This window comes from Arvicanthis niloticus, chromosome X, assembly GCF_011762505.2.
Source record: "Arvicanthis niloticus isolate mArvNil1 chromosome X, mArvNil1.pat.X, whole genome shotgun sequence".
In the NCBI taxonomy this organism is placed as follows: domain Eukaryota; kingdom Metazoa; phylum Chordata; class Mammalia; order Rodentia; family Muridae; genus Arvicanthis; species Arvicanthis niloticus.
In genome coordinates this window covers 46,711,956-46,739,624 of record NC_047679.1, presented here as the reverse complement: position 1 = coordinate 46,739,624, position 27,669 = coordinate 46,711,956, and the positions used below count along the sequence as shown (strand labels likewise).

General features: G+C 37.8%; 1 protein-coding gene and 1 pseudogene across 1 annotated transcript; one reads left to right on the top strand and one right to left on the bottom strand.

The window, feature by feature from the left end:
* Positions 1–3: 3 nt before the first annotated feature.
* LOC117694941 (60 kDa heat shock protein, mitochondrial pseudogene) lies at positions 4–5,310 on the bottom strand (annotated as a pseudogene).
* An 11,589-nt stretch (positions 5,311–16,899) lies between these two features.
* On the top strand, positions 16,900–18,168 carry LOC117694070 (melanoma-associated antigen B4-like). The gene has a single exon (XM_034484803.2). It carries the CDS (start codon positions 16,900–16,902, stop codon positions 17,923–17,925), a length of 1,026 nt encoding a protein of 341 aa, XP_034340694.1. The 3' UTR covers positions 17,926–18,168.
* The last annotated feature ends 9,501 nt before the right edge of the window (positions 18,169–27,669 follow it).

The window sequence follows — 27,669 nt, the reverse complement described above, 5'->3', positions numbered from 1 at the left end:
TCCTCAATTTCTTTTCAAAACCATGGGATTTTCTTTGCTGGTATCAATGACCTCTCCTACCTTTGCTAAGTAATGAACTTGAATATTTTTAAGATTTAGATTCAACTCCTCTCCAAATATGGCACCATCCATAGTCTTATCATCATGTGATTCTTCTTACTGTCCCAAAGCCTGGAATTTTGGCTGCTACAACCTGAAGACCAACTTTTAGCCTGTTCCAAACAAGTGTACTTAAACTTTCTACATTAATAGCTTCACTGATTATGGCTAAGGGCTACCAGTGAGCACTGGTTACTTCAAAATCAGATATAATGGATTGAATACTAGAAACTTTCTTTTACTCTAGAGAACATAGGCCTCACATTTTTTACTTTTGATATGTTAATAAAATATGGAAAAACATATCCTCTATCAAGCTTCCTTCCTTCAATAATTTATAATTCATCTTTCAGGAGGTTTCCATACTTCACTGTGATGAGACCCTATCATCCAACCTTTTTCAATGCATCAGAAAAATAATGTCACTTCTGGTCTGGGCCTGAGCACTCAGCAGATCCCAGGAGGCAGCTCTGACCCCAATCTCACAGAACCCAGAGGAAATAGGCCTCCCAGGAGCTCTAACCAGGACAGTATCTTAAGTAAGGAGACAGCAACACCTGCCTCAAACAGGAAGTAACTGGGACCCACTAGGACCCAGGAAGTCACTCCTGGCCCAGAGCACTGGTTCCTTCCTGTCTGCGCCTGAGCACTGAGCAGATCTTGGGATCCAGCTCTAACCCCAGTAGTAACACCCACCCCACACAGTTCTGATACAACCAAGATAATAGGAAAGACAGGCTCCCGTCAGAGACAGGGTGTAGCACTAAGGAGATCCAGATAGTGAAAGGCAAGGGCAAGAACATAAGCATTAGCAACCCAGGGTACTTGGCATCATTAGAACCTAGCTCTCCCACACAAGAAAGTCCTGAAGTCCCCATATCACCAGGAAAGCAAGATTCAGATTTAAAATCACTTCTAATGATGATGATAGAGGACTTTAAGAAGGACATAAATAACACTCTCAAAGAATTAGAGGAGAACACAGGTAAACAGGTAGAAGCCCTTAAATTGGAAACACAATAATCCCTTAAAGAATTACAAGAGAACACAACCCAAAAGGTGAAGGAATTAAACAAAACCATCCAGGACATAAAAATGGAAGTAAAAACAATAAAGAAATCACAAAGGGAGACTACCCTGGAGATAGAAAACCTAGGAAAGAATACAAGAGATAGAAGAGAGAATCTCAGGTGCTGAAGATATCATAGAAAATATTGACACAACTGTCAAAGAAAACACAAAATGCAAAAAGTTCTTAACACAAAACATCCAGGAAATCCTGGACACAATGAGAAGACCAAACCTAAGGATAATAGGTATAGAAGAGAGCAGATTCCCTACTTAAAGGACCAATAAATATCTTCAACAAAATTATAGAGGAAAACTTCCCTAATCTAAAGAACAAGATGCCCACAAACATACAAGAAGCCTATATAATGCCAAATAGACTAGACTAGAAAAGAAATAATAATCCCATCACATAATAAGCAAAACACCAAGAGCACAAAACAAAGAAAGAATATTAAATGTAGTAAGGGGAAAAGACCAAGTAATATATAAAGGCAGACCTATCAGAATTACACCAGACTTCTAAACACATATTATAAAAGCTAGAAGATGCTGGACAGATGTCATACAGACCCTAAGAGAACACAAATGCCAGCCCAGGCTACTACACCCAGCAAAACTCTCAATTACCATAGATGGAGAAACCAAATATTCCACGACAAACCAAATTTACACAATATCTTTCCACAAACCCAGCACTACAAAGGATAATAGCAGGAAAGCTCCAATACAAGGAGGGATATTATACCCTAGAAAGAGTAAGAAAGTAATCCTCTTCCAATAAATCCAAAAGAAGATGGCTACACAAAGATAACTTCACCTCTAATAACAAAAACAACAGAAAGCAACAATCACTGTTCCTTAACATCTGTTAACATCAATGTACTCAATTCCCCAATTAAAAGACAGGCTAACGGACTAGATACATAAACAGGACCCAGCATTTTGCTGCATACAGGAAACCCATCTCAGTGACAAAACAGACACTACCTTAGAGTAAAAGCCTGGAAAACAATTTTTCAAGCAAATAGTCCTAGGAAACAATCAGGAGTAGCCATTCTAAAATTTCCAGCCCTAAAACACAGAGGGAGGGACTCATGGCTCCACCTGTATAGGTAGTTGAGGGTGGCCTTGCCAGGTATCAGTAGAAGTGGACAGCCTCAGTGCTTGAAATTGGATTCCCTAGTGTTGGGGAATTTCGAGAGCAGGGAGATGGGAATGGGAGGATGGTGGGAGCACACCCTCATAGTAATTGGAGGAGGGGGGGATGGGGTAAGGGGTTAGGCATCAGTGGAAGTGGAGGGCCTTGGTGCCTGGAAGTTTGGATTCCCTATTGTTGGGGAATTCTAGAGCAGAGAGGCAGGAATGGGAGGATGGTGGGAGCACACCCTCATAGAAACTCCCAGAATTATATGGATTAGACATTACTGAGGCAGGCCACCAGAAGACTAGATTCCAGAATTCAAACAAAAAATTATCTTGATACCAAAATTTATTTTGAGAATTGTATATTGCAGAATACACAACCCTGGTGTACGTATTTATCAGGCAAGCTGAGAAGACTTGCTCGAACTTCTGATGTCCTGGAATTCCAGCTGGATGCAGTGAAGACACAGCATCAGAGGCTTATCAATTTACTCTTCCCCCTGCCCCTCTACTAATATTTCAATGTCCATAATCATCTGGAAGAAGTTAATGAAGTGTAGGTGCCCCTATTCCCTGGGCTTGGGGACTGAGGTGGTTAATATTGGGTTGTTTTTCTAGGGAAAAGTAGTGGTTTTGTTGGATCAGAGAGGATTAGCTAGGATTTATTGCATAACCATAACCTATTGGTAGAAATCTGTGTAATTGTTATTAAGAGAAATTATTTTTTTTATTAGATCTTTCATTTACACTTCAAATACCATCCCGTTTCCCCATTCCCCCCCCTTAGAAAGCCCCTATCCCATGCCCCCTTTTCCTTTTTGCATTTATACATTTTTTTTTAAGAAATGTTAATCATAGGCTTTATAAGTTTGGTATTGTTCAATCAGAGGTGTAACCCACTACCCAACCTAGATATATCAACTATCTTTGACTGGTGGAGATATTATAATTTCTTAAATGGTACAAAATTTACTTTGATTTCAAATTTAAGGTTTTCATTGGTATGTGCTTCTTATTGATATAAAAGTGAGATGAATATTGTTACTCTCATAGGCATTGTGCCTATATAATACATTTAGGAATACAAGGCTTAGACCCAGTCCTTCTTTAACTTTTTTAACTGATTTGAGATGGTTACCCTGTGAGTTAAGGGCCTATAGAAAATTCATGACTTGGAGTTTATTGTTAGGGTGTTTTCTATATTTTATTTATAAATAGCTGAGAGGAGTTAACAGACAACAGTCCATATTGCCTTATATCTACAGTTGATTTTCAAAATGTCAGAAATCCACAGAATTGACATTACAAACATTTCTGTATTAATGTTCATTTTGATTAGAAACCTGTCTGCTCCTGACTGCTTCCTGTCTTGGATTCTAAGAAGAAATTGAACATCATTGGAGATATTCCAATTGTGGTGAGACTGCCACTAGGCAAGAATTGCCTCTTTCCATCTACAGACAAATTACTGTCCAGAAAAGGACACACTTGCAGAATAGTCGACTGATTATATCTGGCAAGACAGAATAATCAGCCCTTAATAATTCTGCATCACTAGGTCTATCAGATGATCCTGGGCCAGAATGCTAAAGATTCAATGCTCCAATGCTCTGTAGTATAAGGACTGTCCAGGTGTTCAGTGGTCTCTATGAATTGGCTAAGTTTTAGAAGCTATGCTTTGTGCTTCCCATAATTTCAGTTAACTCAGTCATTCTGGATTTCTGACAGGGTTGAACACTTATAGTCTCATAGCCAATCCTGGCTATTTACTCTGAGAGAAAAGAATTGAGAGGATGGTTTTCAGCTGACATTCATTCTAAAGCCAAGAAAAAAGCCAGGTTCAGAAGTAAGTCTTTTAGTTAGGAGAGGTGACAAAGGTTCTGGTTAGTCAACAAAATGATGGACTGGGTATTAGGTCTATCTTATACTTTACTGATATAAATTGGTATAGTTTTGCTCTAACTGTATTTTGATAGAAAAAATTTATTTTAACAGGAAGAGTGATATGTAGGAGGAGCTAAGGTAGGGGGAGTAAGGAGTATAAGAGGAGGGGTAAGGAGAGGAGGAGGAGGAGAAGTAGAGGAGGAGCTAGGTGAGGAGAGAGAGAGAGAGAGAGAGAGAGAGAGAGAGAGAGAGAGAGAGAGAGAGGTGTACGTGGAGGTGGATGTTCGTGTGTCTCCACCAGTCTAGGTTGGATAATGGGTTACACTTCTGATTGTATGGGTGTCTTGTTATTGATCATTACTAAACTTATAAAGCCTTTGGTTAACATTTAAAAATGTATAAAAGCAAAAAGGAGGAGGGGTATGGGATAGGGGTTTTCTAGGGAGGGGAAATGGGGAAAGGGATGTCATCTGAAATGTAAATAAAATATCCGATAAAAATAAATAAAAAAGAAAAAAAGAAAAATAATGTCTTTGTCTATATATGTGGAGACTGTAGCAATCTGAGCAATTTCTTCAGTAGTTGTCAAATATTTAAAATGTTTTATAAATTCAACTATTATAGCAACAACAGCTGACAGTTGTCAATATCCAACATCACATGTCTCTCATCTCCACCAGGATAGCACCTGCACTGATCTAGTCAAAGCTCTCCTTGGCAATATAACATGCCAAATCAGAAGCAGTGGTGGTGCCATTCCACGCCTCTGTATTTGTTTTACTGGCAATATCTTTAATAAGATTAATTCTCATTTTTTTTGTAATTTATCCTTTAAATCAATTGATTTTGGAACATCTGCCTCATCTTTTGTTACATGGGGACTTGCACACCTCTGTTCCATATTCCCTGTTCTCTTTGACCCTGTTGTAACAGCTACAGCATTAGCTAAAAGATCTATACCTTGACGTCTTATGGCTCCAGCACCCACACCAAATTGTATATTTTAGCATAGGCCTGAATGTGATGAGGAGTTAGGGTCCATCTGAAGCATTTCTGAGGGTCATAGGTGGGGTGGTGAGAGAACAAGCTCAGAGAGTAAGTGAGGGAGGTCATTTGTTTCTTTTTGATACATTGTTATATAACCCAGGTTGGCCTCTAATTCACAATGAACCTGCTTCAGATTTAAGTCTTCTCAGATTACAAACACTATTTCTGAGAATTAAACCTTCAATAATTCAGTTAAAAAACCAAACTCAGCTGAAAACCTCACTGAAATTATAACTCAAGCAGAAGGAAGATCACCAGAATTTAGCATAATATTGGTGAATTATTATCTTCTAATAGTAAGTCTGAAAACAAAAATAAATTATGCCTAAAACACTGAAAATCTTTGAGATAACATTAAGAGATCAATCTTTAGAACAAAGCAGTTAGTTGAAGGTGCACATATATTATACTGAAAGTATCAAAAACATATTAAGTGACATAACTGACAAATCTCAAATTCTGAGAAGTTATAAACATCATGGTACTGGAATCATTTAGAATGACAAACAAAGATAACCAGGAGGAATTTCTCTGCATCAAATTTCATTTAAACTGCCAATATATCAAAATACTGAATGTTGATAGCAGCCAGAAGCATGCCAACTTCAGTTACAAAGGGAAACCAGGATAATTTTTGATTTCTAGGCAGAAAGCATAAAATCTTGAGAAATCATCAAGTAGCATTTCTACATATTTAACAAATATAACTGCCAACCTGGTTTATTTTTTCTTCACATTTCACTCTTGAAATTAAATGAAAAATAATAATCTTCCAAGATAAGCATAAACTGAGCAATTCATGACCCCTAAGCCACCATTACAGAAAACTTCTAATGAAAATGAAAGAATACTATGTATTAGGTAACACAGAAAAAAAACCAAAAACATAAAACCCCTCAAAATTAGTAGATTGTTTAAATAACCCTGAGGGTGAACATTTATTTTAATGTTCAAAGACCCATACTGACTGGTTAGAAAGAAAACTACAACTGCAAGAAAATCACATTCTCTATAAAGTTGTATAAAAGCAAAAAATGGAAAAATGGAAAAGTATATTCAAGCAAATGAAATCGAAAGAAAGCAAAACTGGCTATATTTTTACCTGACAAAGCAGAATCCAAATCACATTTAGTAAAAAATGCCATCAAAATAAATAAAGGTGTCTACAAATAAAGATGATATTTTCCAAACAGAAACAATGGTTTTAAATATATAAAAACTGAATGTTGGTCTATTCAATTTTATAAAATAACACTATTCCTCATAAAGCAGCATATATGCCCAATGCAACATTTAATTCTTACCAATAGATAGGCTATCCAGAGATATACTCAGAAAAGAAACATCAAAGTTTAGCTGTGCTATAGATCAATCAGTCTTAACACATTACACCGAAAAGCTACAGAAAATATATTTCTGTATATTTCTGTAATATTGAAAATATATTCCCAACAGCTCACAGAAGTTCCTCCAAAGCAGAATATAAAACATTTTTATTATTTTATTGTTTGAGAATTCCATGCATACATCTTCAGTATAGCAAAGGACACCATCATTTGATTGAAAAGGTAGCCTACAGAATAGGAAAATCTTTACCACTTATTCTTTTGACAGAGGGTTTGTAACTAGGACACATAAAAATTCAAAAAGGTAAATACCAAGAAAACAATTTCTCTGATTAAATTTTGTGTACAGGAATGGCTGGTAAAGTAATTTTAATGTTCAGTATCCTTGGCCATTAGGGAAATGCCAAACTAAAACTACTTTGAGATTTCATTTTATACTAGTCAGGATAGCTAAAATAAAACAACAGCAACAAGTGCTAGCATGGAAAAGACAAACACATTAACTGTTAGTGAAACACACATTGGTTCAGCGACAATTAAGATCAATGTGACAACATTTCATCAAAAAACTAGAAATAGCTCTATCACTCCTGGACATTTTCCCAAAGGACTCTATATCGACAACAGAGATTTTTGCTTATTCATACTTGTTTCTGCTTTGTTCACAATAGCCAATAAATGGAAACAGCCAATATGTATATCAACTGATGAATGGATAATAAATATGTGATACTGTCTTAGTTTGCTTTTGAATGAAAAACACCATGATCAAAGCAACTTGGGGAGGAAGCTATCCGAAGCTAGGACAGGAGCTCAAGTAGGAACTTGGAAGCAGGAACTCAAGGAATACTGCTCATTGGTATGCTTCGAAAGCCATGTTTAGATGTCTTTGCTGTACAGCTCATGTCTACCTACTTAGGGATAAAACTGACTACAGAGCATGTAGGGGCCTCCCTTCATCAATCAAGAAACTGCCTCCTCAGGCCAATCCAATAATGGCAATTACCCAAACAAGGTGCCCCATTCCCAGGTGTTGTGTGATAATTTTTTCCTAGAGAGACAGAACACACAAACACATCAAAGCAAACAACCTATGTCTATTTACATATTTAGTATGCTCATGACATACTAAAGTAACATTTCAGTAATTTCCAGCTTGGTGAATCAATGAATTTTTACCAGGGATACTAAGAGAAGCATGGGGGAGGTTACTTACAAGAAGCAGGATGACTCAAACATAGCTGCCTCACACACACATATGAAGAAAATCTACTTCCACAGGGGTGAATATTCAGGAATGCTCTCTTCATGGCTTGCAGGCAACTTGACTTTCTGACTATCTGTTCACTGTGAAACTTGGCTGGTCAGAATCTCCTCCCTCGGCATTCCTTTTTATACTGCTGGGGAGAGGCTCTCAAGAATCTTCAAGTTTTTCTCTCTAAAGTTGTTACTTTTTTTTCATTTACCTCCCAAGACTCAGAGCCTTACCCTCCCTCCTAGAAAAAATGTATCCTTTGTGAGGGGATGTTTCAGTACGAAGGAAAACGACAACACAAGGTATGTGAAATAAACAAGCAAGATTATCTATCACAGGTACATCATATTATTTGGTGACTATTTTATTTTAGCTAAATATTATATATGTGTGTAGATATTAATTTATATATATAATATATATATTAAGTTTATATTCCATTAAGTTAGAAAAGTATAAATGGAAAGTTTCTAACTGCATATGTTTTACCAAAATCGAACTTAGAGGCTATAAAAATCTGAACAGTCCTATAACAAAAACAGATGGAAGCTGTAGTGGGTCAAAATGAAGAAAATACTAGGAAAATGAATGAATTTTCTGTTAAGTTATACCACAAGTGAAAATATAAACCAATAATAGTGCTCTAAAAACTGTGTCATACAACAGAGAGGAAAGAAACATTTCTGAAATCACTCCATTAAGACAAAACTACCAAACTTGATACAGACATGAGGAAAGACAGAACTATTCACTAACATCATTGCTGATTATAGAAGCAAATACCCTTAATAAACTCATTGAAAATTGAATACAGCAAGGTTTGCAAAGATAATATGGCATGACCAATTTGTTTTTATTCTGGGAATATGTAAATTGCACAGAGTGTGCAAATCTGTAAACATATTGCAGCACATGAAGAGAAGAATAAAAACTGCATGGTTATTCCAACAGCTACCTGACAAATATGAGAAAATACAATAGCCTTTCATGTTAAAAAAATCCCCAAAGAAATTAGGAATAAAAGAAATATAATAACAAAATAAAAGGCTAAATATGACAAATAAACAGCAAAAATACTGACTATGGGAAAACTGAAATTGTTTCCACTAAAATTGGAAGATGACAAAGGTGTTCAATCTTAGTACCGGGGTGGTGAAGAACTCCAAGGAAACAGGGTCTTCCAGACACTTCCAGTCTAATGCACTTATGAACTTGCAGAGGCTTGGCAGCATACATAGAACCTTCACAGTATAAAATCAGAAAGTCTCTCCCAAAACTGAGAAGGAAGTAGACAATGAGTCCCCTAAGCAAGGAGCTATTTGCAATTGATGCCTGCTGAGAATGGGAAAATAAGTTTTCTCCAGTGGAGTTTTCACTGGGCATCTCAACCACATGCCAGGATAGGCCTCATGCTGAGGAGTAGCTGGCTAACAACAACAACAACAAAATGAACTCCATGGATTTTTCTGCGTAAAGGCTTTTTGTTTCATTTTGTTTTGCTTTGACACTTTATTGTCTTGTTGGTTTTGTTTTAAATTTTATTTTTTGTTATTTTTATGTTTGTTGTTTTAGAGAGACAAAAACACTATGTTGGGTAGAGAGGGAGGCAGAGAGGAGCTGGGGGAGGAGCTGGGGAGCTTCTCGGGGAGCTGGGGGAGCTGGGGGTGTGGGGGAGGGGAAAATTATCAAAATATATTCTGTGAGAAAGTTAATAAGGAAAATTGTAGCAAAAGAGAAATGAAAGTGGATGAAGAGACAGGAAAATGGATAAGCCCTGGAAAACTAGCCTGGGGGGAAAAAAGTTGTGTTTTCAAACCAATTGAATATAAGAGATTTACAGAGAATGATTTTCAGTGCTTTGGAAAACAAGGTGGAAGACATGTATCTCCTACTTCAATATTGAGCCACAATTGTATATTCATTAGGAAACTTGGTAGTGGTGCCTGTTAGCAATCATGGTAAGCCCTAAGAATTGCCAAAGCAGATTTCTATTAATTGAATATAGACTCTTTCAGATAAGGTTGGAAGAAAAATCACAGTCATCTAGGCATAGCAGGTGGCCAAAGAAGTATATGGAAAATGTTCACTGGAGTCCTGTGCTTCAGAAATTAGAAAAAGGCTGCAATACACATTTCCAAAAGGACAAATATAGAGTTCTGGAATTGCATGTCCATCAAGACACCTGGAAATGAATATCATTTTTTATTTCATTTTCTTGGACAAATAAGAACTTTAACAATGTTGTTTATTGATTGACTTTTTAAAAATCATATTTTGAACTGATATTTTAAGACATGATCTTGCTATTCTGAAAACAAATTTAAGTACATATATCTTAGGTTAATGCCTCTTGGATATACACTACCTTAAGGGACAATAAGAAAATTAAGGAGTGCAAAACAGATTCCATGAAATGATATTATATTGCAGATAGAAGGAATAAAAAAGTAAGACAATGATTGTAGTTGAACACTTAGCATCCATTTCTTTTCTGTAAAGAATCTCTGGTGTAGAAGCTTCTGATCTACAGAAAAGCTTTCAGCTGTCTCTATAGACATTTTGGCATGCATGAAGAAAAATAAATAAAATAAACTTCATGGTTAGTTGGAGCTAAAGGGTAAAAAAGAGGCAAGAAGAAACAAGAATGGACTGTTTATGTATTTGTTCTGGGATAATTTGATATGTCTTCTCCCATCCAGCAGTCATTTTTTTGTTAAATTATTTTACTTATTTACATTCCAAATGTTGCCCCTTCCCTAAGTTCTTCACCCCATTCCCTTCCCCTTTTCTTCTGAGAGGGTGCTCCCCTACCCATGTACCCACCTCTACCTCACCCTCACCAGGATTCCCCTTCCCTAGGCCATCATTTTTTTTACAGGATAAAGCACATCCTCTCCCACTGACGCCAGACAACATATTCCTCTGCTCCACCTAGCTGCCTTAAATGTGTTTGAAGAAGTCACAAAAGAAAACAACTTCAGCATTGTGGATGGATATAAAATTAACCCAAACAAATCAGTAGCCTTCCTCTGAAACAAATGATAAACCAGCTGAGAAAGAAATTAGGGAAACAACACCCTTCACAATAGTCACAAATAATATAAAATATCTTGGTGTAACTCTTACCAAGCAAGTGAAAGATCTGTACTACAAGAACTTTGAATCCTGAAAAAAAAAAAAATCAAAGAAAGCCTCAAAAGACGGAAAGATTTTCCATGCTCATGGATTGGTGGGATTAACAATAAAAATGGCTATTCTACCAAAGAAATCTACAGATTCAATGCGATCCACATCAAGATTGTAACACAGTTCTTCACAGCCATGTTCTTCACAGCAATTCTCAATTTCAAATGGAAAACAAAAAAGCCGGGATAGTGCAAACCAATTCTCAACAATAAAAGAACTTCTGGGGGAATCACCATCCCTGACCTCAAGCTGTACTACAGAGCAGTAGTGATAGAAACTGCATGGTATTGGTACAGAAATGCTAGAGGGGTGATGCAGGAGAGAGTGGGTGGGTTCCTCCCCGTTTAAAAGGAGGCAAAGGGGAGGAGGCATGGCATGGGGGTTGTTAGAGGGGAGACCAGGAAGGGGAACAACATTTGAAATGTAAAGAAATAAAATAATCAATAAAAAATTAAAAAAAAAAAAAACAACAAGAAAGTAACAACTGATTTTGAAACAGAAAAAAAAGGAAAAAAGAAAAGATAGCCAAATGAGGTCTGATATATAAGCAACAGATATATGATAGATCAGGTATAGTTTTTATAGCCAAGCTATAAAAGTCTTTCTATAGAATTCTAGCTTATATAAGGAGAAATCATAAAGGCATAAATAAAAAATTAAAAGCACAAATGTTGGATAAATACATATAGAGTTATGGGTTGTATTATTTGCCTTGGCATCCACTTCCCCTAGCTGACAGGCTTCAGTGGTAGAGGGTGTGCTTAGTCCTGATGTGTCTGTGCTTTTTGGTATCCCATAGGGACTTCCCCTTTCTGAGAATGTGAGAGAGTAGTGGTTGGAGAGATTTGTGAGGGTGTGACTGGGATTAGAGGAGGGAGTGGAGCTGCAATCAGGATGTCAAGTGAATAAATACATTAATTAATGAAGAAAATATTTTCTTTCTTTCTTTAAGTATTAAACTATATTTAATTTACTGAAAACAAGTCCTTTACAGAAAATCATTAGCACTTGTCCACAATGTTCATGGGTGCTTTGTTTCTTTGTTTGTCCTGTGCATGTCAGGTCCTCTAAGTCCCCTGTGACTAAAGTTAGAGATGGTTTGAGCTACTATATAAGGTGGTGGGAAATGAACAAGGGGGCCTATGGAAAAGTAGTAAGTGTTGTTAACCCTGAATCATCTCTCCTGTTCCACATTATCATTTTTAATAACACAACTCTGATTAGAAACAAACAAGCAAGCAAACAGATAATTCAACCCAACAGCACTGTGCTTTGAACTGATTCTGTAAAATGAAATTTAGAGTCTTTGGGTGTTTTATGAAGATCTCAAATAGTCATAAAATAGGCCATGCTTTCTCAGATTGAATTCTATTAGGAATGACTACAATGACTACTTAGAATTAGTTCCATAAATCTCTGCAACACTTTCTAACTTCAAGTGGTCTATGAGGTTTGCGACCTTGTCCCTTGTGAACCTGCTTCAGAACAAACCACACACTGCCTTATAGGCATGTATTTTTTTGTACTAGTTAGTATAAGTCAGTAGCCAATTTTGGTATTATATTTTGAGGACTGAGAAAGCATGCCATTGGAAACATAGAAATTCATAGACAAAATCACAATTTGGAAAACAGCAGTAATGGAATTTAATAATATTTTTTAAATTAAAGATATATTCTACCAAGACATAAAACTAGGTAAATTCCTTAAGAAGAGTAGAACTAGGAAGAATAAAGCCACACCTGTCTTATGTAAGTTTAAATTAGCAAATGTTAATTCCTTACTCATCTTAGAGATCAGAGGAAAAGGTTAAAAAAATGAAGGGCATCAATCGGCAGCAATCTATATTTATTATGTCTAATTAACAAGGCTTCATATTTTCCACTATACCATACCAAGCTACCTTTTACTCTAGGACATTTTCCTCTTGTAAAAATTTCTATGCCATCAGTTTCTCATATTGTAACTAAAAAGTGTTCTGTTTTGTAAGCACTTTCAACTATGATTTCTGAAAGTTGAGATGCCAGAGGAACTATTGGAGGAACTATTCACACAGTTGGTTTAGTAGGTTGGTTAAACAATAGACCACATTCTTGAAAGTTTCCTCTGACAAGATTAACTCCTTAAGCTTCAGGAAAGTCTGTCCTAGACAGGTACCTGCCCCATACATCTCTCTAATCTCTTATGCCTAAGTGCTTTTAACAGTTGTGATAGCCATATAAATGATATGCTTTGTTTCCTTCTAATTATGCCTTTAAAATTCATCAGACTTCAGAAGCTAAGAATATATCAAAATGATATATTCATATGCACATATGTGTATCATGAATCGTAAATTAATAGCTGACTTTCTAAGGCAGAAGTCAGAAAATTTATATTTAAAAAAGTTAGAAACCTACAATCACTTATGGATACTCAACAACTTATGATGATCAGGAACTAGGAACCAATACAACAGAAGTGGGGCTTTTAGGGGAATATAAACATATTCTGAAGCAAAATAATTATAGACAAGAAAAAGACATAAGTAAATAACAGTAAACTTTTCACTATTTTTTCTTTTAGCATCTTTATAAAAGAAAAAGACATCTTTAGAAACACAGTCACCTAGACTCATGCACAATATGTCCAGCAGCTGCTCCTTTATGTACAGATACTGCTGCTTGGGCAAATACTGAACATAGCCTAGTCCCTTACTTACCCCAAAGGGATGATGGACACCTTTAAGAGTGGGTCTGCATGTTCCAGATACCAGCCAGTGACTGCATGGCCTGCTTTGTGGTAAGCCACAGTCTTCTACTCCTCAGGCTGCAGAAATTGTTTTTTTCCCCCTCCAAGTCTCTAATCACTTGCTCAATCGCTTGTTCAAAGTGCTTCTTATTAATGGCATCTGAAAGGTGTCTTGTAGCAATCAAAGAAGCTTCATTGAAGACATTGGCAACATCAGTGCCTGAAAACAATGGAGTTAAGGACTCTAGTTTTCTGGCAAATTTATCTTTTTTCCAACAACTATTTCCAGGATAGATGTGATGTTCTAACGCCGTGTTTACAGGAAAGAGATGATTTCGTATCAGAAAGGTTGTACTTCCAGGACCAGCCAGCAGTCAGTATCATGACACTGCATAAGGAGAGTGGGACGCCACAAGTCACATTACAAAGAAGCCAACATGCATCTATTTTCCCCTCATGCTGACTTACCTACAACAATCAATTGAGTCAGAAGTGGTCGCATACAGCATATAGTAATTCATATCAGCAGTTGTAAGGATTAGTCTGGTTCTGGCTGGCTGGCCTAAAATCCTTAGGAATTTCAATAAAGAAGTAGCCAAGTACTTACATATAATCAAGATAAGAGCTTAGGTGTTCAGGCCTTCAGTGGGAGGATTAAAAACACAGAGGCAGCTAGATTGTCAGTTTGAGGCCACCCTGTGTTATACAGAAAGTCTGAGGCTACTTTGGACTATGTAGTTAGACTCTGCCTCAAAATAAAAATGAAAAATTTAAATGAGCTAATATCTAATTAGAATATTGGTAGCAACCAAGCATTGTGGAATATTAGTGTTAACTCTGGATTCTGGAAACTGAGGAAGGATGATCAGAGTTTTAGGCAACCCTAGGCTATATAGGTATTCCTGCAAGGAAAGTATTCAAAACTTAAAGAAGATTCAGGGCTTTCTTCTCAAAAGAAGATTGACCTCCTAGAGACTTATCCATAATTTACGGCAAGGTGGTGAGCTTGAATCATAAACTCAAAATTATTTCATCTTCCTTTCTATTTAGAACGCTGATAGAAATGACATGTTTAGTTCTACTCTCAGTTCATTCAAGAGATATCCAAGCCCTGCAAAAAAAATCAACAGGAAAAAAAATCATTTTTTTTTTCTCTGAGAAAATTCCCCCCTTCCCTGAACAATGGAACTGGCCACTTAGGAAAAGGGTCAAGGGGCAGAGCGGGGGGCGGGGGGAGCAGGGAGCACAGGGAACAGGAAGAGGATTCTGACTTCCGCTTTCACGGCCTTTGGGTCAAGGCCTTCGTCTGCGGCCTCTGATCAAGTAAGAAAGACATATAAGTGTTATTATGTGCCTTGGGGGATAATCTGAATTAAAACTGTGACAACACTAAATCCTTGTAAGTTCCCCTAAACCATAATTAATCCTGTAAAAGAGGTCACACAGGCCCCACCCTTAGTCTTGTCTCCGAAGTTCTAGAATACTGGAAGTTAAGACCAGAGGCCATTGTGTTTTCCAATGGTCTCTAAGGGAATGAAGTCTTAGGTGTAAGGTTGGTTGACTCCAGCAGCAAAAGGGGAATTCTTGAGACTTGCTACATTACAAACAGGCTCATTGTTAAATTGTAGAGATTTAGTGTTCCATAACTGGTTGGGAGAGGAGCCCATAGCATCCCAGAGACTTCTCCCACGGAGGCCAGACAAGGCAACACAGTTAGAATGTATCCCATGTACAGGCAACAGCTTTTGGGATAACCCCCATTCCACTTGTTTGGGACCCACATGAAGGTCAAGCTGCAGTAATGTTTCATAGGTGCAGGGAGGCCTAGGTCCAGCCCATGTAAGTTTTTGGTTGGTATTTAAGACACTGAGAGCCCCAAGAGTCCAGGTTAATTGACAGTCTTGGTCTTCTTGTGGAATTCCTATCCCCTTTGGGATCCACAATCCACTGCTTGGCTTCGGGTGTCTATATCTGTCTGAGTCAGCTGGTGAGTGGAGCCTCTCAGAGGACAACTTGCTCCTGTCTTCAAGCCTAACAAAGTATCATTGATTGTGCTAAAGATTGATGCTTGGCCATGGGATGGGTCTCAATTTGGGTTAGTTGGCCATTTCCTCAGTCTCTGCTCCATCCCCTGTGTTTACATTTCTTGTAGACAAGATAAATTTTGGGTTGAAAATTTTGTGGGTGGGTTGTTGTCTCTATCGCTCCACTGGGGTTCCTGCCTGGCTGCAGGAGGGAGTCTCTTTAGGTTCCTTATGCCTAATGCTATGAGTCACAGTTAAGGTCACCCCCATTGATTATTGTGCACCTTCTTTATCCTAGGTCTCTCTCTCCCCCCTGGATATACTCCCACCCCCATCAATTGCAGATTTCCATTCATTCTTACGACCATTCAGCCATCTTTCCTGTCCCCCCCCCCCACACACACACCTGATCCTGACCTTCCCATTTTCATCCCCATCCCCCTTCCAGTTCCCTCTTTCCATCTGCCTCTTACGACTATTTTATTCCCCCTTCTAAGTGAGATTGAAACTCCTTGCTTGGGCCTTCCTTCTTGTTTAACTTCTATGGGTCTGTGGAGTATGGGGATCATACTCTTGGTAACAGCAACAAGGGGTCTTCAATATCTCCTCTGATGCAGCACTATGAGTCCTGAGGTACCCTGAATAAAGTGGTAGCAGTGAAATGCTTTTTAAAATGTCCTGTGTGCAACTAGAGAAGTTTGTAGAATGAAATTCAGAGTAACAGAGGGAAGTGGCTCTTCAGAATCTAATAACTGTGGATACATAGATAGTTGGGAATATAGATCATAAGCATTCTTATTCAGTGGGAACAGCCTATTCTCTCACTCTAGGTAACTAGGCTGTCATACATCAATCTAACAAACTACTTTCTTTTGCAGGGTTCTTGAGATTCAAGCTGACCAAGAGAATAGTAGTCCAGCCAAGCTGAACAGGAGAGCAGGAAAACAGTATGTTGCCCTCCAGGAAAACAATGAAGGAGACCTTCCTAAAAGCAAAGATATTCTCTACTTTGCAATGGTATGGTGCTCACATATTGTCATTCTATTCTTCCAGGTTCCTGCCTTGCCAGCTCTCCTGACTACAGCCCTGGCAGTTGCCTCTGACCCCTGTTGTCATGCCAAGGGGCCACAAGCGTAAGGGCCACTCCCATGCTAAATGTCACCGTGCACGTGGGAATAGCCAAGGTCTCCAGAAAGATCATACTACTGCAGGCAGAGGGTCAGCATCTCTTCCTGTTAGCCAAGCTAATTCCCCAAGCATTTCTGGGGCTTCCACTCCTCAGAGAGCTGTGTTTTCTGCATCTCCTGATGCAGATGTGTCCAGCACAGGCTCTGATCTAGGTGCTAAGGCTTCTGCTGGTAGTGGTGATGCAGAAAGTCTATGTACCTTCAAAGCAGAAGCCATCACTCAGCCGATATGCACAGATGCTCTTACCAAGAAGGCTAGTATGTTAGTAGAGTTCCTGCTGGAGAAGTTTAAGAAGAGTGAAGAGTTTACAGATGCTGATATGCTGAGAGTGGTCAGTAAGAAATATAAGACACAGTTTTCTGACATCCTGAGGAAATCTTCCTTACGCATGGAAATGATCTTTGGAATGAAGTTAAAGACAGTCAATACCAATAATCAATCCTACACCATTGTCAGCAAGCTAGGTCTCTCCACTGATGAAATTCTAAGTGGCAAGAGGGGGTTGCCAAAGATGGGTCTTCTGATGACCATCTTGGGTCTGATCTTTGCAAAAGGCAACCGTGCCACTGAGGAAGAAATCTGGAAATTCCTGAGTGTGTTAGGAGTATATGCAGGGAGGAAGCACTTGATTTTTGGGGAACCCCGAAAGCTCATCACCCAAGATCTGGTTGAGCAAAATTACCTTGAGATCCGCAAGATGTCTGAGGGTAAATCCCCAAGATATGATGTCCTGTGGGGTTCTCAGGCCCATATAGAAACCAGTAAAATGAAAGTCCTAGAAGTTTGGGCTAAGATCAATGACACTGTTCCCAGCTTCTTCCCTATTATGTATGAAGAAGCTCTTAAAGAGCAAATGGAGAGAACAGACCGGGGATCTGTAGCCTTGGGTCCCCCAGCTGCAATGTACAGGGTTCATCCCAGGTGTATGACCTGCAGCTTCTCCCACAAATAGCTGCGACTGAAGTTGAGCTTTCAATTCCTGTTTGAAATGTCATCAACCTTCTATCTAGTGGAGAGTTTATGGGTTACAGGAATAAAGCATATATTTTCTTTTATTTGTTTATACATGAGTAAATGATATATATATTTGCTTTGGTGAACTGCAAATGTTCTGCTAATGGAAAGTTAATTTGTTTCACAATCTTTGTTTCTCCATGCTATGGTTGATAAATTTATTGCAGCATTTCAATGTTACAACCAAGAGTTCTGTTACTTTAAAAACAACTTGAAAATTTTCCACAAGTTCTTTTTTAGTATTACATAAAAAACATGAATTTGTAAAAGTGATTCTCATGGAAATGTAATGTCACACATTGGTGAAACAAATACAGTAATAAACTAATTAGCTGTATGATTTTGTCTATTGTTTGTAATATCTATTGAGACAAACTTGGATTTGATTACTCAATGTATTAGTTGTCTCATGTTTTCCTGGAGGTATGCTTTTAGCTAGTATTTTTTTTTTAGCTAATTAATACTGGAAGTCTACATCATCACCATGTTGTTTAAAGATAAATGGTCCATGCAACTGTGAGTACCCTGTAACTTCTCTAATAGAATATGGTGTGAATCTCTAATTGAATGTTCTCTTAAGAATCTAATAGATTCTTGGATATTCTTTAACAGAATTTTATTATCTAATAGAATTTTAAAATAGAATTCTGTAAGAGAATGATTTTTACCATCTTAGGCCAAAATAATCTTAGCAATAACTTCCATTAATTAAAAACCCAGTTTTTACCATGTGATTTAGATCCATTTCATACCTAAATCCTACATGACAGGCTTTATCAGATTCACTCTGTAGTAAAACAACCTACTAATTTCTGATTGCAAGATTGGTAGAGAAGGATTAACTAAATTCTCTAAATTTCTCTAAAGTCTACATTGGTGGTGTCCTCCAAGCATGAAGCAGGCCATGGGTCACTTAATTAATTTTTGATTACTATTTCAAAATGTATTTTTATTAATAAAGTCAAGGCTTGAAGCCCTGATAATTTTCATACACAGTCCAAAGAATAAGCAATGAAATTATTAATTTTTGAATTATTATGAATAGTACATTAAAAATACAACGTTTGTGAGTCTGAAACCAACCTGACCCACATAGTGATTTTGAGGTCAGCCTGTGCCATACACTGCCTGAACAAAGAGTGGCTGCTTGACAGTATCACTATCAACACTGTCAATGTAATTAAAATTTAAAGATTAAGGACTGACAAATCATAAGATTCATTCTTTGTCCTGTAGAATTGATGCATATTTACACAGAAGAGCTGACTCATTATTGTATTTTATGTGCGATAGCACATCTGTCCTGAGGTTTCTACTTTTTGCTTCCTTTTCCACATCTTACATTGCTACTGAGACTTAGCTTATACCCTGCAAGGAAGGCCTTCAGAGGTGAAATGACTCAGAATTCAGAATGAGGTGGCATTTTCCTGGATGCTTTCTGTGATGGATTGAATATACTTGGTCCAGGGAGTGGCACTATTAGGAGGTGTGGCCTTGTTGGAGTAGATTTGGCCTTGTTTGAGGAAGTGTGTGACAGTAGGGGTGGGCTTTGTGCCCCTCCTCGTAGCTGCCTGTAAACAGTCTTCTGTTTGCCTTCAGAACAAGATGTAGAACTCTCAGCTTCTCCTGCACCATGCTTGCTGGCATGCTACTGTGCTCCTTGCCATGTTGATAATGGACTAACTATCTGAACCTCTAAGCCAGCCCCAATTAAATGTCATTTATAAGACTTGCCTTGGTCATGGTGTCTCTTCACAGCAGTGGAAAGCCCAACTTAGATACTTGCCGTGGAAGATTTAAAAATCAATAAGAAGATACACATAAATAAGAACCAAAGAGGTAAATAATAAAAGGAATCACAGAGAAAGAAGCCTAGGTCTTCATTCAGATCCAAAGAATGAGGCAGGGCTGTAAGAATATCCCATCAACTAATAGGATTCTCAAGAGCACAAGCAATAAAAAAGCATTATGTATAGAGATTTGTTTCACTTAATTATTAACTTTTATTGCTCATAAGTTGAATTTTAAAATAGTTTTATCATATAAAAGTTAAGTAGAATTGTAAAAATGAGAGAGCCAAGAGTCCAGACCCAAGATGGTATTCAGTGAAGCAAGGTTGTTTACTAGATACTGTGCCACAGTTAGATGAGAACAAAATCTATTGTATTATACAACAAGAGGGGTGACTATGTATAATACAAATGAACTGACATTTGAAAATTATGGGAAAATGATATTGCATGTTTTCAAAATAAACAAAGTACATATGTTTTAAGAGATATATTCACTCAGATTTAAATAATCCACAGTGTTTACAAATAGTAAAGCATCATATTATATCTTATAATTATGTGAAAAATCTTATTTTATATGTCTGTTAAAAAACTTATTTTGTTTTTATAAAATAAAATATAGAGGAGACATATAAAATAAAATGGAGACAAATGGATTGCAAGGAGGGAAGGTTAAAGTCCTGAATAAGTACTAAGGATGCATTCCTGACCAGAAAAGACCTCAAATAGCCTGAAACACTCAGAAAACTGTATAAACAAATGTGGAACCATCTGAAATAGCTTGAAAAATAAAATTATGAAATTTGCAGATAAATGGATGGAACTGGACAATATTACACTGAATGTGGTAACCCAGACTCAGCAAGACAAACTAGTGTATGATCTTTGTTATTTGTGGTTCCTAGCTTTTAATGTTCAGTTTTTAGGATTTTAGTTTAATATTATTTGCAATAACAATATTTTTATTTAGTTTTTTTAAATATATTTTGAAAAGGTTTTCCCCCTTTCCTAGTTCTTTCCATATCTTCCCCACCAAACTCTGTTTTCTTTTTGCCTCTACTCCAAATACATGAAAAACAAAACAAAAACAAAACATCCTAAACAGCACAAAACACACCAAACCCTACAAATTGGAAAGCAAAATCAACAAAAGATTAATAAGACAAAAATTCCAAGACAAAGCATGAAAACAATGAAAGAAAAACTCTATAAAACACTTCATGTTTTGTTGGATAACTACTCCAAGACCTGGGTCTGTTCTGGAGGGTGGTTAACATACCAGTGACACTCCATTGGAGAAAACCAAATTTTTCTTTGACAGCAAGTATCCATTGCCAATAGCTTCCTGTTTAGAGGTGACATCCCTTGTTTAGTTCCCCATCTCACTGCTGGGACTCTATCTGAATTGAACATTCACATGTCTTGTGTATGCTGCTACAGTCTCTGAAAATTAATATGTTTATCAATTCTGTTGTACCTAAAAGACAGTATTTCTTTGGAGTCATGCATCACTTCTGGTTCTTACTATCTTTTTTCCTTCTCTTCCACATAGATTTCTGAGCCCCAAGGAGAGGGCTTTGATGAAGGCATCTTATTTAGGACTGAGTGCTCCAAAGTCTCTCACTCTGTAATCACTCTCCAGTTGTGAGTTTCTGTGTTAATTTCCAACTACAGCAAGAAGAAACTACTCTGATGAGGGTTGAATACAGTAGTGATCTATGAGTATAGCACTATGCCATTATGAGATATATATATATATATATATATATATATATATATATATATATATATATATTAATGCTATGTTCCTTTAGCAGCATAATAGTAGGTTTTGTGTAGGCCCATATCCTATCTAGTCTCAAGTTCCTGGCTATTTTAACAGTATAAGGAATTGGGTACATCTCATGGAGTGGACCTTAAGTACAATCAAAAAGTGGATAGTTAACTCCTGTAACATTTGAATTCCTCTTGTATCAGTATATCTCACAGGCAGGTTACTGCTACAGGTCTCAGTATTTGTAGTTGGGTAACATTAATGATTACCTTTTTCCTTCAGTAGTATTCAGAATACCTTCCAGTACCATGTAAAGTACCTTCCACTAACATGAATGCTAGGCAGTGGAGATGAAGTTTTTTAAATAGGCACCAGCTTGATTTCTTAATGTTTCATGACATAAGTAAATGTTGTTGTTATCAGGATGGCCTTACTGTATGTTGTGGAAAGTGACAACTTGACATTGTAATACCTATGAGGTTTGGGGGTTTCCATGGAACCCCTTTGGCCAACGACTTAACAAGATGTAGTTGATTTCTGATACAGGATGCTCTACTTGGTAGCATAAGATTTATAGGTAAAGCATTATCCCCTGTTATTGCTGACTCTATTTATATTCCTTTCATATTATGTATATATTTTAAGAAACTTCTTTTTTTTAATTATATATTTTTTATTAGATCTTTCATTTACACTTCAGATGCCATCCCCTTTCCCCATTCCCCCCCTTAGAAAACCCCTATCCCATGCCCCCGTTTCCTTTTTGCATTTATACATTTTTTACAAAAATGTTAATCATAGGCTTTATAAGTTTGGTATTGTTCAATCAGAGGTGTAACCCACTACCCAACCTAGATATATCTACTATCTTTGACTGGTGGAGATTCATGAACATCTGCTTCCCTGTCTCCCCCCTCTATCTCTCTTTCATCACCTAGCTTCTCCTCTCCTTCTTCTTCTCCTCTTCTTACTCCTTTTCTTCCTCTCAGTACTCCTCCCACCTTAGCTCCTCCTACACATCACCCTTCCTGTTAAAAGGAAACTTTTCTCTCAAAATACAATTAGAGCATAATTATGCCAATTTGTACCAGTGAGGTACAAGATAGTCCTAATACCCAGTCCATCCTTTTGTTGACCTACCAGCACCTCTGTCATCTCTCCTAACTAAAACATTTAGTTCTGAACCTGGCTTTAGGATGAATGTCAGCTGACGACCATACACTCAGATCTTTTCTCTCAAGGTAAATAGCTATAAGTTTTCAACCCTGTCAGAAATCCAGAATGACTGAGTTGACTATAATTGTGGGAAGCACAAAGCATAGCTTCTAAAACTTAGCCAATATATAGAGACCTCTGAACACCTGGACACTCGCTCTACTTCAAAACGTTGGAGCATCTGTTCTTCTGCCTTCTGGCCCAGGATCATCTGACAGACCTTAGTGCTGCAGAATTATTAAGGGCTGATTACTCTGTCTAGGCAGATATAATCAGTCGACTATTCTGCAAGTGTGTCCTTTTCTGGACAGTAATTTTTCTGTAGATGGAATGAGGCAATTCTTGCCTAGTGGCTGTCTCACCACAACTGGAGTAACTCCAAGGATGCTCAATTTCTTCTTAGAATTTAACATAGGAAGCTGTCCGGAGCAGACAGGTCTCTAATGAAAATGAACATTAATACTGAAATGTTTGTCATGTCAATTCTAAGGATTTCTGATGTTTTGAAAACCAGCTATCCATGTAAGGTAATCTGGACTGTTGCCTGTTAACTCCACTCAGCTATTTCTAAATAAAACATAGAGAACACCCTTATAATAAACTCCAAGTCATGAATTTGCTATAGTCCCTTAACTCACAGGCTGACCATCTCAAATCAGTTAAAAAAGTTGAAGAAGGACTGGGTCTAAGCTTTGTATTCCTAAGTGTGTTATACTGGTACAATGCCTATGAGAGTAACAATATTCATCTCACTCTTATATCACTAAGAAGCTCATGCCAATGAAAACCTTAAAATTTGTACACAAAGTAAATTGGTGCCATTTAAGAATTTATATCTTCATCTTGATATTAATTATACAGATTTCTACTAATAGGTTATGGCTATGCAATAAACCCTAGCTAATCCTCTCTATTCCGACAAAACCACTACTTTTCCCTAGAGAGACAGCCCAACATTTACCACCTTAGTCCCCATGCCCAGGGAATAGGGGTGCTGACTCATCATTAGCTTCTTCAAGCTGATTATGGGTGTTGAGATATTAGAAGAGGAGTGGGGGGGGAGAGCAAATTGACAATCCTCAGATGCTGTGTCTTCGCTGCCTCCAGAAGGAATTCACGGACCTTAGAGGTTTGAGCAGGTCTGCCCAGCTTGCTTGTTGAGTAGATACACCAAGGCTGATCATTCTGCAATATACAATTCTCAAAACAAATTTTAGTATCAAGATAGTTTTTTTTTAAAGAGGGCTGACATTTTATTAAGAATGTTGGTTCTAACCGCTTTTCTATTTTTCCCCTCTTTTATTGGATATAATATTTACATTTCAAATTTTATCCCCTTACCATATTTCCCCCACCACCCAGGAACCCCTTATCCCATCCCCCCTCCTCCTGCCTCTATGAAGGTGTTTACCCACCTACCCCCAGCCTCCCACCCCACCCTCAGATCCCCCCCACAGTGCTCAGCCTTCAGGGTACTAATTATATTGTCTCCCCACCTATGCCCAACAGGGCCAACCTCCCCTACATATACAGCTGGAGTCATGTGTCTCTCCCCTATGTGCTCCTAGGCTGGTGGTTTAGACCCTGGGGAGCTCTGGCTGGTTGGTATTGTTGCTTTCCTCACGGGGCCGCCAGCCCTTATGGTTCACAGTTCCTTCAATTTACTCTCTAACTCCTCCATTGGGAACTTTGATCAGATTAATGGATAGCTGTGGGTATCTGTGTCTGGGTATGTCCGACTCTGAGAGACCCTCTAAGGAGACAGCCTTATCCGGCTGCTGTCAGCTTTCCCATCCTGACATCCCTATCAGCGTCTATTTTTGGTGACTGCCTATGGAATGAATACCCAGACGCAATGGTCTCCCTACAACCCCCCCTTCAGATTCTGACCCACACTTTGTCTCCATATTTGCTCCCTTGGTTATTTAGTTACTCCTCCTAAGAAAGACCTAGGCATCCTCACTTGTTCTTTCTTCTTCATGAGCTTCATGTCGTCTGGTAGTTGAATCTTTGTTGTTTCAAATTTTTTGGGCTAATCTCCGCTTATCAGTGAGTAAATACCATGTGTGTTCTTTTGTGATTGGGTTACCTCACTCAGGATGATATTTTCTAGTTCCATCCATTTACCTAAGAATTTCTTGAATTCATTATTTTTAATAGCTGAGTAATATTCCATTGTGTAAATGTACCACATTTTTTTTGTATCCATTCCTCTGTTGAAGGGCATCTGGGTTCTTTCCAGCTTCTGGCTATTATAAATAGGGCTGCTATGAACATAGTGGAGCATATGTCTTTGTTATTTGTTGGGGCATTTTCTGGGTATATACCCAGAAGTGGTATAGCTGGGTCCTCAGGTAGTGCTATGTCCAATTTCTGAGGAACCGCCAGACTGACTTCCAAAGTGGTTGTACCAGCTTGCAACCCCACCAACAATGCAGGAGTGTTCCTCTTTCTTCACATCCTCGCCAGCATCTCCTATGTTGTTTTGATTTGCATTTCTCTGATTACTAAGGATGTTGAGCATTTCTTAAGGTGCTTCTCAGCCATTCATGTTTCCTCAGTTGAGAATTCTTTGTTTAGCTCTGTACCCATTTTTAAATGGGGTTATTTTGTTGTTTGGCGTCTAATTTCTTGAGTTCTTGTAAATATTCGATATTAACCCCCTATCAGATGTAGGATTGGTAATGATCTTTTCCCAATCTGTTGGTTGCCGTTTTGTCTTGTTGACAGTGTCCTTTGCCTTACAGAAGCTTTGCAATTTGATGAGGTCCCATTTGTCGATTCTTGATCTTAGAGCATAAGCCATTGGTGTTCTGTTCAGGAACTTTTCCCCTGTGCCTAGGTATTCGAGGGTCTTCCCCAACTTCTCTTCTAATATTTTCAGTGTATCTGGCTTTATGTGAAGGTCCTTATCCACTTGGAGTTGAGCTTTGTGCAAGGGGATAAGAATGGATTAATTTGCATTCTTCTACATGTTGACCTCCAGTTGAGGCAGCACCACTTGTTGAAAATGCTGTCCTTTTTCCACTGGATGAATTTAGCTCCCTTGTCAAATATCAAGTGACCATAGGCATGCGGGTTCATTTCTGGGTCTTCAATTCTGTTCCATTGATCGTCTTTTCTGTCTCTGTACCAATACCAAGCAGTTTTTATCACTACTGCTCTGTAGTACAGTTTGAGGTCCAGAATGGTGATTCCCCCAGAGGTTCTTTTATTGTTGAGGATAGTTCTCGCTATCCTAGGTTTTTTGTTATTCCAAATGAATTTGAAAATTGCTCTTTCTATCTCTATGAAGAATTGATTTGGAATTTTGATGGGTATTGCATTGAATCTATAGATTGCTTTTGGCAGGATAGCCATTTTTACTAAATTAATCCTGCCAATCCAGGAGCATGGGAGATCTTTCCATCTTCTGAGATCTTCTTCAATTTCTTTCTTCAGAGACTTGAAGTTCTTGTCATACAGATCTTTCACTTGCTTTGTTAGATTCACTCCAAGATAATTTATTTTATTCGTGACTATTGTGAAGGGTGTCATTTCCCTGATTTCTTTCTCCGCCTGTTTATCCTTTGAGTAGAGGAAGGCTACTGATTTGTTTGAGTTGATTTTATATCCAGCCACATTGCTAAAGTTGTTTATCAGGTTTAGGAGTTCTCTGGTGGAAGTTTTAGGTTCACTTAAGTATACTATCATATCATCTGCAAATAGTGAAATTTTGACTTCTTCCTTTCCTATCTGTATCCCTTTGACTTCCTTTTGTTGTCTAATTGCTCTAGCTAAGACTTCCAGTACTATATTGAATAGGTAAGGTGAGAGTGGGCAGCCTTGCCTAGTCTCTGATCTTAGTGGGATTGCTTCAAGTTTCTCTCCATTTAGTTTGATGTTGGCTACTGGCTTGCTGTATATTGCTTTTACTATGTTTAGATATGGGCCTTGTATTCCTGATCTGTCCAAGACTTTTAACATGAAGGATGTTGAATTTTGTCAAATGCTTTCTCAGCATCTAGTGATATGACCATGTGGTTTTTCTCTTTGAGTTTATTTATGTAGTGGATTACATTGATGGATTTCCGAATATGGAACCATCCCTGCATTCCTGGGATAAAGCCTACTTGATCTTGATGGATAATTGTTTTGATGTGTTGTTGGATTCGGTTGCGAGAATTTTATTGAGTATTTTTGCATCAATATTCATAAGAGAGATTGGTCTGTAGTTCTCTTTCTTTGTTGGGTCTTTCTGTGGTTTAGGTATGAGTGTAATGGTAGCTTCATAGAATGAATTGGGTAGTGTTCCTTCTGTTTCTATTCGATGGAATAACTTGAAGAGGATTGGTATTAGGTCTTCCTTGAAGGTCTGAAAGAATTCTGCACTGAAGCCATCTGGCCCCGGACATTTTTGGTGGGAAGATTTTTAATGACTGTTGTCTATTTCTTTAGGCGTTATGGGACTGTTTAGGTGGTTTATCTGCTCCTCGTTTAAACTTTGGTACCTGGTATCTATCTAGAAGATTGTCCATTTCCTCCAGATTTTCCAATTTGTTTGAGTATAGGCCTTTGTAGTAGGATCTGATAATTTTTTAATTTCCTCTGTTTTCTGTTGTTATGTCTCCCTTTTCAGTTCTGATTTTATTAATTTGAATGCTGTCTCTGCGCCCTTTGGTTAGTCTGGCTAAGGGTTTGTCTATCTTGTTGATTTTCTCAAAGAACCAGCTCCTGGTTTTGTTGATATTTTGTATAGTTCTTTTTGTTTCGACTTGGTTGATTTCAGCCCTGAGTTTGATTATTTCCTGCCGTCTACTCCTCTTGGGTTATACTAGCTTCTTTTTGTTCTAATGCTTTCAGGTTTGCTGTCAAGTTGTTGATGTATGCTCTTTCAACTTTTTTTTGTGCACTTAGAGCT

Excerpts from the sequence above, each read along its gene's own strand:
- LOC117694070 (XM_034484803.2), top strand. The coding sequence starts at position 16,900 with ATGCCAAGGGGCCACAAGCGTAAGGGCCACTCCCATGCTAAATGTCAC.